At 49.4% G+C, this 16,559-nt stretch overlaps 1 protein-coding gene across 1 annotated transcript in view; it reads left to right on the top strand.

Annotated features, from left to right (window-relative positions):
- The window catches only part of TMOD1 (tropomodulin 1), a 28,038-nt gene that overhangs the window by 9,475 nt on the left and 2,004 nt on the right, over positions 1–16,559 (top strand). Inside the window, exons 2-9 of the mRNA XM_075447274.1 lie at positions 1,378–1,541; positions 3,498–3,654; positions 6,682–6,801; positions 10,126–10,215; positions 10,715–10,845; positions 12,457–12,564; positions 14,134–14,277; positions 15,019–15,163. Coding sequence (XP_075303389.1) covers positions 1,422–1,541; positions 3,498–3,654; positions 6,682–6,801; positions 10,126–10,215; positions 10,715–10,845; positions 12,457–12,564; positions 14,134–14,277; positions 15,019–15,163 — 1,015 coding nt within the window. The 5' untranslated portion in view covers positions 1,378–1,421. The remainder of the gene's footprint in view (positions 1–1,377; positions 1,542–3,497; positions 3,655–6,681; positions 6,802–10,125; positions 10,216–10,714; positions 10,846–12,456; positions 12,565–14,133; positions 14,278–15,018; positions 15,164–16,559) is intronic.

The raw sequence follows: 16,559 nt of genomic DNA, 5'->3' as shown, positions 1-16,559 counted from the left end.
GCTTGCTCTCGACCTGTGTGTGTGATAATGTGCCCTTCTGTGACCAAGATAAAGATAATTTTCCTATCTGGAACAGCAGCTGCGTTGTAAGTCGTATAAAGGCACTTCTCCGCTAATGAAGAGCGATCATAAGAGCACGATCTGCTCTAAGAGAATGATCAAAGCTGGAGAGATGTGACTCTGGGTAGGGCTCTGATGCACCACAGAAGCTGGAAAGAGGCCATTTATAGAAACTCAAAAGATGTTTGGCTCCTTGAAAAATGCACAGGCCTCGCTGTTATTTTAATGTAAATACCACTTGGGAGAACAGCAAAACTTTTTTGAAACTGCGGGAAAAGTCACTTTAAATTTTCTGGAGTTCAAATTCTCTGCAAAAATTGAGCCAAAAAAGTATAAATGCACAGACAGTGCTATGGAACAGAAGAAATCTTTCAGCAGAAAAGCAGAGCTGGATACACTCTTGTGTGTTGTGGTGAGTGTATTTTTAACCCACCTGCATATTTTAGAGAAGATGACCTTCGCAGAAGGTCTGCTACAGTCTTTTAGAGCTGGCAGAGGTCCAGTTATGTGCATGTGATTGTGTATGGCATTTTATATTAGCAGACATAGGACAAACCCCTGGGTCAGCAAGGATTATCCGGATAGGTCGTTTAGTACGTTCCTCCCACTTCTCCTCTTGAAGGGTTGCTTCAGACGTGCAGTAACGCTCCGCTCGGCTTCTTAGCTTGCAGCAGTGCAAACACGTGTTATCTCAGGGAAGATGGGTCACTAAACAGCACGTTTAACTGGCAGCCTCCTGAACACGAGTGGATAATGCTTCCTGATCTCCTTGTGGCTTTAAAACACGGGAAGGAGTGCTGTGCACTGTAGCCTCGTGGAGGTTTGCAGGGCTCAGAGGTACTCGGGGATGTTACAAATCTGTTTTCCCACCTGGTGACAATGTCATCCAGGGTGCTGTGTGCAGGGAGGTGTTACTGAGGGCTTCTAAGGGCATGAGGGCTACTGACTTCATGATTTGTGATTTATTGTCCTTCAAGCAAATAAAAGCCTAGGGCACTGTGTTAGCATCTATCATTGCTTGGAGAAAGACATATCTAGCAGCCATGGTCCTGTAGAAAGCACTTCATCAGTGCTGCCCTGCCAGTCTGTGATGCGGCAATGTGCTGCTGGAGCTGTGCTGCTCTCATGACCATGGGCCATTACTTGCATGTAGGATATGGACAGGGCGGGCCCTGAGCAATCTGACCGGGCTTTGAAGTCAGCCATGCTTTAAGCATAAATCTTCTACAACTCTGTGGTATTCGGCATTCCCAAACCAGCCGGGCTGCAGTGTCGTGTTTCATGCGTTCAGTGTTATGCTTCTTGTCTTCATTTCAGGTCCTGTTTCGGCGTAAAAGTGAGAGTCTCAAGGCTCCTCTAAGATGTCTTACAGAAAGGAGCTAGAAAAATACCGAGACCTGGATGAAGACAAGATTCTTGGAGCTCTGACAGAGGAGGAGCTGAGGAAGTTAGAGAATGAACTGGAAGAGCTGGATCCCGATGTAAGTAATTTTTACATGAGATTTGCTAGGTGGTAAATCTCAGCAGTAGGGGGGGAATGGGCTGCGCTAGTAACCTGTGTTTAAGTGGGAACCTTTGCAGAGCCTGTACTCAGTGCAAGGATGGAAGAGACTGTCTGCAGGTGAGCAGAAACAGTTTTGCCATCACAGGCATGGGCTACACGTATGAGTTTGTGTCTATGATACTCCCCTGCCCTTGCCCTGGCGTGCACGCTCCAGTGTGATGAACACTGTAATTTGCAGGACTGATGTGAGCCAGAGCTGGTGCAGGGCATTAAACCTGCGGAAACTGGATCTCTGCTTCTCATCAGGCCACCTTGAAGGGGATGTTTTGGGTTTTGTGCGTTGTTTGGGGTTTTTTTCATAGGAAACTTCATACAGTCTGTATTTTCCTCCCTTTAGTCAGAAATCCAAATCCCATAGTTTTGAAAAATGGGACAATTGCTTTTCAGCAACCTCCCAACAACAGTAGGAGCTACGCATATGCAAACACTGGGCCTGCTGGTGCCAAGCAGTGAAAGCTTTTTGGAGGCAGCATTGTCCTGTGGCCCTAGCAGGGGATGTGCAGAGCCAACTGGCAGGCCTCAGGGTTACGGCAACTTTAGGTGATGAGTCTGGGCACTGCCAAGTGAGAAATTGTTCCTGCAACATCCAGTTAGTGTTTCTGGGGGAAATGATGGGCAGCGTAGATTGCATCATCAGTATTTTTAATTACAACACAAGAAAATGACTAAGAGGTGGCAGGCTAGCTCCCAGGATTAAGCCTGTGGGCTGATGGGTTGGTTACAGCTGCCTCGGAAGATGCGGAGTCAGGCAGCATTCCGTGAAAGATGCAGAAAGGTAAAATAATGGCGAACATCTGTCAGTGCAGCTGTAGCCTGAGTACAGGGGTCAGAGCATGAAGATTGCATGGTCACCTCTCACAGCATGAAGCCTGAGGAAGCAAACTGTTTCCTGTGCCTTCCTGCTTGTGCATTAGCACAGTTCTCCTCTGTTGCCCTCCAAGGCTGCCTGAGTCTAATTGCTTCCTATTAGCCATTTTCCTTCACAGGCTTTTCACTGACACAGATTTAGATTGTAATGGACTGCTTTTATTGGGCGGGCACAGAAAAATCAGCGTGTTGTTCGAAATCACCTTGGAAGTCTTAAAAAGTAAATGTTGGCTTCTATCCAGCAAAGCTTTAAAGAACATGCTTAGTATCAAATCTGGGAATAGTCTTACTTACTGCATTAAGGCTGTTCTATATTTAAATATAAGCAGGTGCTTACGTGCCATATGTGTCAGGCACAAAGCAACTTCCCATGGTGGCTAATGTGACTGAACAACCAGGAGGAAGTTAGAAAAAGGGCTGAGGATTGCAGGGGGGTTGTTCTACAACGGAGCGATCTTCTCTGCAAGACCCTGCCTGTACTTTTGTGATGGATGGTGAAAGGCAGAAGAGACCACCGCGGCTCTCTGGTCTGCTCTATGAAGGACCATGAGATTTTCCTGAAAAGATTCTGGATGGGACACGTAGGGCATATGGGTATTTGGACAGACACACACAGGGAGGTCAGTTGAGTGTAGCAGCTTGGTTCTGGCGCTGGAACTGTTGCAGAGAGGCATCAGAAGTGGTGAGGGTGTGGGAAGAGGCCAGGAGGGGCAGGAGATGACCACAGAGAAAGGGCGGGAGCTGCTGTTGTAGAGAAACACCCACTTGGCAGCATGGAGATCTTACAGTGGAGCCAGCATTTGAAATTGGAGGGGGAAAGGAGCACCACATGTCTCAGATGATGTGGGAATCAGTGGGGTTGGGTGAAGATAACCTTTGACACAAGGAAGAGCAAATTGTTCAGCAACGTGGAAGAAAGACAGTGCAATGAGGGAAGTGGAGAGTGTTTGATGGATGGTGATGGAGGCCTGCAGAGATAACCCATATTTCTCTCCTCCGTGCCTAGAACGCACTGTTGCCGGCAGGGCTCAGGCAGCGGGATCAGACACAAAAGCCACCAACTGGCCCGTTCAAAAGGGAGGAACTCATGGCCCACCTAGAAAAGCAGGCGAAGGACATTAAAGACAGAGAAGACTTGGTTCCTTTCACGGGTGAAAAGAGAGGTATGGTCATTCTTTGTACCACACTGAGTGCATCACGATGAAGGCGTATTGGGTGCGCAGCAGAAGGGTTGCTAAGCACGACTTCATTTGGACACCATTGGGGTGGTGGATCTGCTCTCTGCTGTCTACTCCAGCCCAGGCTGGCTGATAAACTGGGGAGTGCCCAAGAGCTCCATGTGCTTGCTGATTTGGGTACCACCTGGAAAGTGTGGACAGAGGCTGCACCATCCAGCTGTACCAATGTGCAGCCTCTTTCCATCCCCATCACGCTGCAGCTGTATCAAGCTCTGGGGAAGACAGCATTTTCTGTCCTCTCTTGTTCCTCCTCTGCCCTGCCCTGCTGTGAGCTCTGCAGGCTGCACTCTGTCTTCCACTTCCATGTGGCCTTTCACGCTCCATCCCTAGACTCTGAACTTCATCATGGTACGGAGAAACTCCACAGCTCCCCTCTGCTGTGATGATCCCAATAGTTCCCATCTAATCTTCATCATCTCCTGACAACCCCAGCCCCGTTTCCCAGTCTTCTGAAGCATGCATGTTTCTGTCTTCCTGCACTGTACCCTGTGGCAGCTGCTAAACCCCTGCTCTGCATGGCCTGTGAGCAAGGAGCTTGCTGTGCCTCTTCTTTTTCCTCTCCTTCTGACATTTTTTCCTGTTCTCCTGGGACATGTCCTCTTATCCAGAGGACTTTCCTGCTCCCATTAGCACTCTGAGTAGCATCTGACGTGGGACATGGTCTGGTCAGTCCTTGCCTCTGGGTTCCAGAAGCTTCTCAGTAGCTTTTTTATGCTGTTGTGTCTCCCTCTGTACCATGGTCCCCCTGCAGCAGTGGTTCTGGTTGTACGCTGTTCACACTACTTGTTGCCCCACCGCAAAAAAGAAGCACATGAAAACGTGGGCATGTGAGCATGTTTCCCAACAGAGATCTTTCTCAGAGCTGCCTCCTTATGGATCCATGAGCCTCTCTGAGAAAGAGCTTGTGTTAAATCTGTCTATTTAATAAAACTTGAGGTGGTATTTTTAGAAAAAAAGAGTTCTCCCTGAAAGAAGTAAATAAAAAGAGTAAACTGAGTGCTATTGTGAAGAGCTATTTAGCAGCTTCAGACATACCCCAGCCCAGCGTTGGCTACCTGCCTGGCTAGCCCAGCGGGTAGTAGCAGTGCTCTGCAGGAGACAGAGGTATTTGGGGCATTTTGAGTTGTCAGCTTCTGGTCTGAGCTAATCATATTTCAGTTTGATGCGATCTCAAACACATTAAGCCTATTTTTCACTTGTAACACGCTGCTGAGTGAAGGCTCTACTTACATTGACTGTGAGCCAGAGATGGTAAATTACATATTCGCAGTTGTGGCAGAGCTGGAAATAGATCACCATGTTCGCAGTTCGAAGGGTGATTTACTGGTTTGCCATGGGAGGTGCTCTCCCTGGCCGTGCTGCTGGACAGGGTAGGAGTTGGTGTGTGCGTACATGCTGTATTATGATATCTAATGTTGTGTTTGCATGCACCATTTAATTTGAAGTTCAGACTTGTCATAAGGCATGACCAAGATGCTCATCTTTCTAAAATTAAAACTCGGAAGTTTTGACGACACTGAGATGTCAAAACGAGTTACTGTGTGACGGCAGAATTAAGTTTGCCCTGTTTTTCGTCTTCCCTGCTGAACTGACCAGGTGGGGTGTACAGATTGCCGAGCTGTGTGTCCGGTGGGACAACGGTTCCGGGTCTCCGCACCCAGCCGGCGCTGCGGGGGCCAGCCCTTCCCAGACACTTTGCTGTGGGGTGCCCAAAAGATGCCTGGCTCTGCGGGCGCACGTGATGCTCTGCCTATTTTTGCGAGAGCAGCTGTGTCCCAGGAGGCAGATTCCTGCCCTCTTCGTCAGGGCGGCAGGAGATGGGCCGTTCTGCAAAACACTGTTTATAGCAGGCTCTGTTTTGTACAGGGGGAGCCCAAAGCGCAGTTGCTTCTTCCTTGAGACTAAATTTAGCCCCTTCTGTTTCTGCACATCCCTGAGCAGCAGGATCTTTGTTTCTCCCCTTTGGTGCCACTGACTCTGGTTTCAGAGGGAGAACAAAAATAGTTCTGGCAGGCATGCCAGGTCAAGAGCTTTGCACTTGCTATCTCTCTGCAGTGATACTGCACTGTTTCAGGGGAGGGGACTGCTCTGAAATGCTCTGGGATCCCTCCTTGTCCTCCTCCCATCCCGCAGCAGCACTGGCTTTGCCCAACAGACTGGGAAAAGGCCACAAGCGAGCAGCTGAGATGGCGGCTTTGCATTTCCAGCTGTACCTGTCACTTTCCACCTCTGACTTGTAGGGAAAAGGCCTGTTTGCTGCCCCAGGAGACAGAGCACGGGGGTCTCTGTCTGGCATGCCCTGTGTAACTCTCCCACCCTGTCCCACGGTCCTCTGCAGCGACGCTGAGCCAGATCAGCTGCGCCACGCCTGTGCCTCCTTGCATCCCGTCCGCTCACTGGACAGCCGGCTGCTATCCCTGCCTGCTGCCAGCCCCCCTCCACCACCTCCTTCCCACCCTCCTTTGACTGCTGTGCCATCTGCCCTGCCACTGTGCCTTTGGAGCGAGTGGCAGGAGCTGTCTCAGTGGCAGGACCGATCCCGCACAGCGATGGAGCCGGCCTGCTGGCCACTTTGGGTCCATGCGAGTGCTGGAAAATCTCCATCCCTTTTACGCAGCCTTCAAAGAAGGGAAGTCCTGCAGGGTCCGGCTGTGCGTGGCTTTCTGAGCGCTGTGCATTGAACAGTCATCGTCCTGTACAAACGTGTTACTGGAAGAGTCCAGCTCCACAGTTGGAGGTGTCTGGCAGGTGCCTCCTGGCTCACATTGCAGCAGTACCCAGACCGAGCTAATGGGAAGGGATTCAGTGTCTCCTCTGATTTTTCTCTATGTCCTTGTGCCCCGTCTGTCCTTCCCACCATGCACATCTCACCCCACGGAAAGGCGTCTGCGCGGCTAGTTGTGAAACAGGTGCCATAGCTATACTGAGAGTGACCTCACTTTGGATTTATAGGAAAAGCTTGGATCCCCAAGCAGAAGCCAATGGATCCTGTTTTGGAAAGTGTGACTCTGGAGCCGGAACTGGAGGAAGCCCTTGCTAACGCCTCTGATGCGGAGCTCTGTGACATTGCTGGTAATATAGTTTCACGTGAATTGGGAGTTCAAGCTGTTTAACTGCTAGTTTTTTGTTTGTTCTTTTGTGGGAAATGAGCTGTTGAGCTTTTTGCTGTTTTGTCTGAATGCTGTCAGGTTTGACGGGATTTATTTCTTTTTAAGAGGTGTATATTTACGGTTACTCTCAGCCCATGTGATTTAATCAGGAGCGTGGACCAAAGCTGAGGAGGGAGCAGAAGGATTTATCAAGGGAACAGAGCATGCGGTTTGAGCTCTTCTCCTGTCTCTGGCACTGAATTTTGCAAATTGCAGCCTGTCACCTTCAGGAGGACAGCTTTCTTCAAGCCACACCTCTAGCAAACAATCAAGCAGGCCCAGTAAGAATGTGGATTTCTTATGCAACTTATTAAAGGAGCTGTCAGGTTAGAGCAGTCTTTCAACAGATACTCAGAGCTGCTGTTTAAGAGGTTTTCCAACCCATTTTAAAGCTGCAGATTTCTTGCGGTTTGTGCAGTCAGTTGGTTTTGTGAGTGTCAGCTCAAGGGTGAGGGAATCCAGCATTAAAAGGTTGGTCTACTTCACGACGACTGAGAAGCAGGTTCGAACGCATCGCGAGCTGGAGAGGGGAACAGAGCAATTGCAGGTGCTGTTCGTGCCCAACAGCGCGCTCTTTGCTGGGCTAAACCAGCCCCGTGCAAGCCAAGAAGGACAGGCATGGTCCCTGTCTGGGAGGTTTACACCTCCATGCTAGGTGAGCTCAGGCAGTGTCCCATTGCTGCTTTTCAGGCAGCGTTGTCTGAGTGGAGGCAACGCCCTGCAAGCCTCATTGCTCTGCCACTTTAGAGATGGCAGTATTGGTATCTTGCTGAAGCCAGTAGTGTGGACTTAGCTTTGTGACTGGTGTAGGATATGTCTTGGCCAAAGGAGCATATTGAAAACCCTCTTGGTGCTTTACCAAGCTCACACGTTCCCTGTTGATCTAGCAGCTGATGAATATTTCAGTGCTACTGGCTGCTTCTTGCAGTTCTGTCTCCTTCAGACTTGCATACTCCCTAGCGTATCCTGCTTGCCAGAAGGCTGTAAGATAGCCTGTAGAACAACCACACCAACTAGACATCTTCTACATAATAATGTCATATTCTGGCTTAGAAATGTTTCTGCATTAAGGCTTCCAACATGTGTGCCCTGGCCAAGCATTGCATCTCTGGGTTTTGATTTTTTACTGTACTCCTGGAGTCCTGTAAAGATTTATCCTATAAAATCTGCCTTTCTAAGCTCCAGATCTCTGCAGCAATTATTTTCACAGACAAAGGCTGTTTGGGGCAGCTTGCTCTGCAGTTGTTGGGAGAATACACTTGAATTGGCAGCAGGAGAACTGATGTGATACAAGCTGTGCTGAAATCTCAATATTGACAGTGACAGCATTGCTTTTCCAAGGTTTCTAAGGCTGTGAAACATCTCCTGCCTGCTGAGCAGGGCTCGCTGTCAGCCATGGTGTGTCTGATCCTTCCTTGGCAAGGCCAGTAGGATAGCTCTTGTGGGTGGCTTGCAGCAAGTCCTGGAAGGGCTCCCGTGCCTTTGGTCAGCTGGGGGAAGCACAATTCCTTGATTCTGCTTGAGTTCCGTGGGATAATATACAGTAAGCACCAGACTTAAAAACAGCAGGTCCTGCTTGTCTACCAGCACAAACTCTAGCCCCAAGAAACCCCACGTGGTTGTAACAGCAGACCCTTCCCTCTGTCTGCAGTCCAGATACTCACTGGCCAGGCTGGTAGAGGGATTTCATTGTCACAGTGGCATGTGTTTTGGGTGTATGTTTGTCCCCAAAATGCTGAGCCTGCAAATTACTTTTGGAGCTGTGTTGCACTCCTGAAAATTTCAGCTGTGAGTACATGGCAGAGAAAACGACCTGCTAAAACACAAACAAGCGAACTCAAAGTGCCCAGCCTCACTCAGACTTTCAGACAGAGACTGCCTAGCTCTGTGAAGTCCAGCTGGCGATGTGCTGGGTGGGCGTGGGGGCAAGTGAACGGTGGTGGTCATTGATATTGTTTGCTGCAAGCTGTCCTGCCTGTGCAACCCAGACCTGGAGTCATGGTGCACTGTCACCATAACAGATGCCATTCATGTGATGGACCTCTGGGGAAGCCTTCTCCTGCAACTCTCTTGGCCAGGCCACTGAGCAAATGGTGACGGACTGGTGCCAACCAATCGTAAGAGGAGCAGCTCATGGGAAAGCAAAGTGCCTTTGCGGTGGCATGCTTGAATTTTAGGGAGAGATTTGTCGTTTGTTTATTTTTAACCACTGTGCCCATCTGGAGGTCAAGATTTGTTCAAATGTGCTTGCTTATAGCAAGTATTCACATGTCTGCATTTTTCTTTAGAAAGTTATTATTTAAAAAAAAAGTTGATTAGAAAACCACATTATTTTCAAACACGAACTTTCTGTGAGTAGCAGGGTTATTTTTATAAACAGAATCTTTGCCCAAATATTTCTAAGCCATTGGTTTCCCACTGCTCATTTGCAGCTGGCAAGAATGTCAGCAGATTCCCCTGGGCACATTTCAATGTGCATTTGCATATTGATTTTGCAGTCATAAGCCTGAGATACACAAATTGGTAAGAAGTTTGGCTTTTAGGCTCTTACAGTCTTTGAATCTTGTTCATACCATCAGTTTGTGCATTTCAACTGAGCCAGCAGAGCTTTAGCTTCTCACAGTGTCAACTGCCAAGCGTGCAAAGATCATTTCAAAGCACACCACCACCACCACCCCAGCTTGTTGTTGAGTGCAATCAATCATGGTGTACGTTGCCACGCTTCGGATGACAGTCGCCTCATATGTTGCTGCCTGAGGGGCAGGTTTGGTTCTACAGGGGGCACAGCTCATCTCAAAAAGTGGGCTGTTGTGGTCTGTGGCACATGACGAGGTGAGCAAGAGCGATAAGGATGTGCAGGCACCTACTGGACTGGAGCCCTCAGATTAAATCCTACCAATGGGGTTTTTTTGTGTTTTATTGTCTTCCCCTCACTATTTTTGCATGATGCTGAATCAAGTCGGCTTCTGGGAAGCCTTGGCTGTTTGTTTGTTGTCCACAAGATGATGTTACACTTCTCCTATGAATCATGCTACATTGGAATAAACAAGGGAGCACATTTGAGCCCTGTTGTGTATTTATGACAGCTGGGCTGCTTGGTCGCACCTTTGTATGCCATTCCATGCTTGCACAGGGAAAGGTAGTGTGCTACGGACTCCCATCCCGGGCAGCATGGCATGTATGCATCTTTTCCTGGCTTTGGAGCCTGCAATAACTCAAGTCGTGTTCTCCTTTTCTTTTTCTGTAGCCATCCTTGGCATGCACACCTTGATGAGTAACCAGCAGTACTATGAGGCACTGGGGAGCACCACCATCGTGAACAAGGAAGGGCTCAACAGTAAGTGATTTTGGAGTGTTAGCAGGCTGCAGCATTTGGCTCTGAAGTTGCTGGCAGAGACAAGGTGGGAATTATTTTTAGGCTGAAGGTTGGAGCCGTGAATGTCAGAGCAGCCTGTGGTTGCTTGAGCTCTCTCTGGTGCATCCTTGCCCGGTATGAGCCAGCATGGTCTCAGCCGCTGCCCTGGCACCGTCCGGGAGCTGGCACAGCCCGGGCAACAGCCGCACGCAGGCAGTGTGCCCTCCATCACCCGGGTTTGGACACTGGGAGCGCGCAGCAGCAGGCACCAGCTGCCCTGTGCTGGCTGGCAGCATTTCTGGATGGATGTGAGCATAGGTGGAGCTGATGAGTGCTTGTTCAGTCTCTCATCCTGTGTCTCTTTGTGAGGTTACGTGTCACTCTTCCAGCACTGCTTCTGGAAGAGGAGAAACACACCCAGAGAGAACGTGCTGGTGCTCAGGGTGCTGTTGGTTTGCCATGTCTTGCTTTTCACTTGCAGGTGTGATTAAGCCCACACAGTACAAACCAGTTCCTGATGAGGAACCGAACTCGACGGATGTGGAGGAAACTCTGAAACGAATACAAAGCAATGATCCTGACCTTGAGGAAGTCAACCTTAACAACATTATGGTATTTGCTCCTTTCTACTCTCATCTCTTAGTAACAGGACCAAGCATTTGATACACAGAAGGCAGGGACCGAGTCTGTTTTGCTTACAGAGTAATACCATAACACTGCGTGTAGCCAGACAAGAAATACCAGTGCTTCCCATCTCTGTTTTGGGCAACAGGGGTTGTTACCTGCTGGAACTGGAACAACAGTGTGGGGTTGGTAGCAGGACGACTACTGCAGATGCCTGGAAGAGCGGAGCTGTGTTGAAAGTGGTTTGGGAGACCCATCTCCAGCCTGTCTGGTTAAAGGCATTCTAGGTTGCTGTAATAGTCAGGCACATTTGGTGGAGGGGCTGTTTATGTACAATAAAATGGTGGTAGGAAAAAGGCTTCATAATCCTGACACTTGTCATGAAAATATGAAGAAACGTCCCTTCTTGCAGGTAGCCCTGTCCATCTCCCACCCATCCTTTCTGTGGAACTCCTTTACTGCTTGTAGAAAACAAACTGGGGCACAGCACCACTTCTTATGTTGCCTCTGGGACACATACACATACTGAAAAATACAGTTTCCTTCTGTCCTCCCTGACTCCAGGACCCCCATCCCATGGTGTCTGTTGAATGATGACATATTCAAATAGCAAGGACGTGATTAATTGCACATGCATATTAAAAACACTTGTGCCATGCCACCTGCACCTTTCTTTAACGAAAAGATTTTTACTTTCACATATTTGATTCTGGCTAGTGACTCTGAACGTCCCTTGAGGACACCAGGTGGAGGATCTGGCAGGCATGGACTTCTTTTGTGTGTTGGACTCACGACTTTGGGACACGATTTGGAGAACTGGGGAGTGGTGGTGAAGATGGTAAGCTGCCGGGCTCTGTGTTATGGCTCTGCAGATGGCTTTGACTGTAGATGATTCCACATGGTGGGACTCAAATGGTTTGTCAAGAAGTCCCAGCTGAGGATAGCACTTAAAATTTTAGACAGGTGAAAAACTGTGCATCTGAAAAGGGTATCTGAAGTGCTTGATAAGTGAAAAAAACTCATTTTGTAGGAACTCGGAATAAGCAGAATGGATTTATTTTCTAGGCTGAGACTTAGCATGGCAAGTGTTAGCCTGAAAGATGTATAAAGCAGTCAGAGGTGTCTGTGGTCTGTACTACAAGGAGATCATTTCAGGTCTTTCTGGATCAGGCCCTGTAGGTGGAAATTTCCCTGAACATGACGTGAATGTTGTTCAGTGCTGTCATTTGTATTCAAAAGCTCAGGAGCAGTGCTTTGTACGCTCATGGATTCTAGTTAGATACATCCCCACAACACCTGCATTCGTATGTAGCTGAGTTTCTGGGCAATTAAATTAAGCAGCAGACACCCTGTAGCTTCAAATCAAGGCAGTGAGCAATCAGCAGAGTGGGAAGCAGGATGAAGACGTTGCCGTGCTCCTTAGGCCATGCTGATTATAGTGAGAGAACGTGTAAAAACATTTATTGACATCTTCCAAAATTACTTCAGTGCATTTGGTGATTTGGTCTTCATAAGAAATTTAAAGTACCATTTAAATGTATTGCATGTTCCTTCATATGGATGATGGCCTAACAAAGATTTTCTGCATTTCTTTTCAAGAATATTCCCATACCAACTCTAAAAGCTTTTGCGGAAGCGCTGAAAAATAACACCTATGTGAAGAAGTTCAGTATAGTTGGGACACGGAGCAATGATCCTGTTGCTTTTGTAAGTACTGTCGGCTCATTGTCATAAGGTTGTGACAGGAGCTGTTTCTGGGCGAGGTATTTTCGGTGTTACTGACGGCCTTTGTACCTTACAGTGCATTTGGCACGTTCTGCACCTCTGGCGTTCCGTGCAGGTGCTTCAGTTTCAGCAGCGCTAGTGAAAGCCAGCAACACACAGGCTTCGGTTCCTTCGCTTCACAGAATCACAGAATAGTAGGGGTTGGAAGGGACCTCTGTGGGTCATCTAGTCCAACCCCCCTGCCGAAGCAGGGTCACCTACAGCAGGCTGCACAGGATCTTGTCCAGGTGGGTCTTGAATATCTCCAGAGAAGGAGACTCCACAACCTCCCTGGGCAGCCTGTTCCAGTGCTCTGCCTCCCTCAGAGGGAAGAAGTTCTTCCTCATGTTCAGACGGAACTTCCTGTGCCTCAGTTTGTGCCCATTGCCCCTTGTCCTGTGGCTGGGCACCACTGAAAAGAGCTTGGCCCCATCCTCCTGACACCCACCCTTCAGATATTTGTAGGCATTTCTAAGGTCCCCTCTCAGCCTTCTCTTCTTCAGGCTGAACAAGCCCAGTTCCCTCAACCTCTCCTCGTAGGGGAGATGCTCCAGTCCCCTCACCATCCTCGTAGCCCTCCGCTGGACTCTCTCCAGTAGCTGTTAATCCCATTCAGTCTTGTATTCGTCCTCAAAGGAGAAGTAGACAAGACCTGACTTCCTAGTGGCATTTTGTAAAAATGTTTTGTCTCTCTCAATTTATCCTACATCAGGGCCACCCCATTTGTTTCTGTTGGTACAAAGCCCTTCGCTGCTGTGTGCGTACCCGTCCCTCCCCTTGCACAGATCTGCTGTCTTTCACGTGTTCCTCTGTGCAGACCTGTGCATTCTTATGCGTGGCCTCTGTGAGTGACCAAGGGTCTTTCTGGCTGCTGCAAACAGTCTTCAATATCAGTGGGATGCAGAGAGGTGCTGAGCATTCTGCCCGGCTCTTGTGCTGCCTTCCAGGCTGCATCCTTGCACACTCACTCCTCCGGCATCACTGCAGCCAATTTTTTGCTCTTCTTCACCCAGGCCATGCCTACCTACCTTTTGCCCTCGCATTATTTCATGCACTCTGGACTGAAGAAGCCTGTGCAGGCAGCATTGGTGCTGTTTGAGGGGCTGTGCACAGGGCTGGGGGAGCTGTGGAGCCAAGTGCTGCCCGAGTGGGTGCAGGTCAGCCCTGTCACTTGGGCATCACCTTCTGTTTGACAACGTAGATGGGTCCTGCCATGCAGCTTATGAAGTGAGATCATCAGATCAGGTCGGGGGGGTTGGGAGTGTGCCAGCCCACTTCTGGTGTTACTTGCCGAGGGAAGCAAAAGTGAATAATACCGTTGTGATGCTGCTTGGGAGGACACCTTGGATGTGGAGCATCCCTTGTTGTTCAAGACAGATGTTCCTCTCTGTGGCTGTGAAGCCAGCTGGCACACGGAATCCTCCCAGCGTGCTCTGGAGGCAAGGGGCATTGAACCCCTTCTGCTCCGGGGTGCTCTGCCCCTGCCTGGCTGACTGGCAGCTCTGCCCGCAGGCACTGGCAGAAATGCTGAAGGTCAACAACACGTTGAAGAGCCTGAACATGGAATCAAACTTCATTTCTGGGTCTGGCATCCTGGCTCTTGTTGAAGCGCTCCAGGGCAACACGTCGCTCATAGAGCTGCGCATTGACAACCAGGTAAAGTGTGCACAAGCAGGAGCTCTGGTCAAGGGAACGTGTCCTGGCTGCCGGAAATTGGGTGGCTGGGCAAGGGGGAGGGTGGCAGCCCACCACCACTGCCAGGTTGCTTTGAAGAAGCTTCAGCCCCTTGTTTCTGCAGCAGTTCCTGGGCAGTATCTGCTACTACCTGCAGTAATTAACAAAGGCTGTGGCACTGCAAGCAGCTTTCTGTGTTCCTGGTGCTGCCTGGAGAGTAGTGATGCACCTGTCCAGTATCACACCTTGCTCTGAGCTCTTGCAGGGAATTAAATAATGTCTATTTAGTAGAACTGAAAATTTTGATACAATGCAAGTGAAAGAGAAGTAGACGTCCACAGTGTGCAGTGGTACAGATGCCATGGGAAGTTTAGCTCCCCCAGAAACCCAGGGCATAGTAGTGAAGCAGCTGAGCTGTGGGGAGCTCAGGCACAGGTGACTGGGAGTTCAAAACTGTAGTTTCTGCAGACATCTCTTAGCTGCAAATCTGTCTGAGGAATAAAGTCTTGGGCAAGAGGACTTGTGCAAATGTCTGCTGCAGGGTTTGGATCCGCTTGGTTGTACCAGGAACAGGCCAGTGGTTCGTTTCACTGGGTCCTAGTCAGAAATGCCAAATGGACCAACAGGTCCAAAGAAGGAGGGAAAGGGTGGAGATGGCAGATCTAACTGCTCGCTCTGTATCACCTTCTGACCTGACCCAGCTTGTTTCTCTGTTTTCCAAAGAGCCAGCCCTTGGGCAACAAAGTAGAAATGGAGATCGCGGACATGTTGGAAAAAAACACCTCCCTGCTGAAGTTCGGGTACCATTTCACTCAGCAAGGTCCCCGGCTCCGTGCCTCCAATGCCATGATGAATAACAATGACTTAGGTGAGTCGGGCTGGATGAAAGCCAGGGAGCACGGGAAGGTCCTGTGAGCAAGTCCTGGTGGGAGAAGGGCAGAACTGCTCACCTGAAGGCTCCAGTGGATGTGCTTACATTAGAAACCACCTCTTAAGGGGCCTGATGATGCCGTGCCCCTTGAGGAGGAAAGCAGCCTTCGCTGGCTGGTTCCCTAATGCAGCTGCTGTCAGCCAGGCAATGGGTTGTGTTCCAAACCTGGAGCCAGTGGCCAGCTAAAACTTCCAGAAAAGGTGGCAGTTTTGGTAGTAATGGTGGGTCTTGCTGGGAAGGAGCGAGAGCTGCTAAAGTGTTTCGGTATGGTGCGTGATACAGCATATGGCATACGGCTTGTGAGCTGCCAGCACTTGTGATTACTGCCAACTGCTTGTCTTCCTCCAGCTTCATTCCTACTTTAACAAGGAGACGAAAAGTAGTAGAGTTGAACTTTGACAGCAGGGGGACTTGGCCCATTCCCTTCAGCAAAACAAACTGGAAATGTTTGTGGGGAGAGATGGGGAGCCACGTGGCTCTGAGTTATCTTTATGCGCTCAATGGAGTAATCAGAAGTGCCTGTGAACCAAAAGTGGGCAGGTCTGCCAGCCGCCATTTTAGCCGATGCAGGCGGCAGAGGCTTTCCTTTGCTTGGCTGCAGGCTGCTGCGGAGCACTGGGGATCAGTGCAGCAGAGCAGCACTGCATGCAGCCAGCACACTGGCCACGCCGCAGGCAGCGGCTCCTAGCTGCGCAGCCAGGGTGGCTGTGAACACCACAGGGCCAAACTCCTCAGCAGCAGCAGACAGCATCCGGGAGGAACAAGCAACGTCTTGCAGATTGCCCTTTTTGTACATTAGGAAGATCCCCTTGGGAGGTGGAGGTTTGCAAGACTCTGAGGGATGGAGGCAGCGCTTGCCCTGACCATGTGCCAGGCAGAGCCCAGTGCGAGCGGGAGGTTGGGCTGGAGGCTGCCAGGGACACCCCACCACCACCAGCACTGCTGGCTTCTGCCAGGCATATCCAGAAAGCAAGTGCTAACAGGCAGGGTCTGAGAAAAGGTCTAACGTATAAATTCCAGCTGTGAAGAAATGGTGGAAAACTGGAACCACAGACAGGTGTCTGCATATAGTTCACAACAGACAGGGTCTTCTGTCCCTTCATGAATCAGCTTCACATTTAAAAGCCACAGAAAACCAGCTTTAAGTAGCTGCCACATTCAGACAGATAAATATGTTGTATTTTAAAAATAAAAAAAAATTTAAAAAAACAGTCTAGCTTCAGCCAGTACCACACTCCTAAGGAAGCACAGCGATGCACAGAGGTATGTGCCAGTTCTTCAGTGACCATACAGAATACTCAGTATTATGGTCCACTGTGTATTTATTCTGCCT

This window comes from Opisthocomus hoazin, chromosome Z (genome assembly GCF_030867145.1).
Source record: "Opisthocomus hoazin isolate bOpiHoa1 chromosome Z, bOpiHoa1.hap1, whole genome shotgun sequence".
Taxonomy (NCBI): domain Eukaryota; kingdom Metazoa; phylum Chordata; class Aves; order Opisthocomiformes; family Opisthocomidae; genus Opisthocomus; species Opisthocomus hoazin.
The sequence above is the reverse complement of the archived record's forward strand: the minus strand, read 5'-3'. Positions and strand labels throughout refer to the sequence as shown.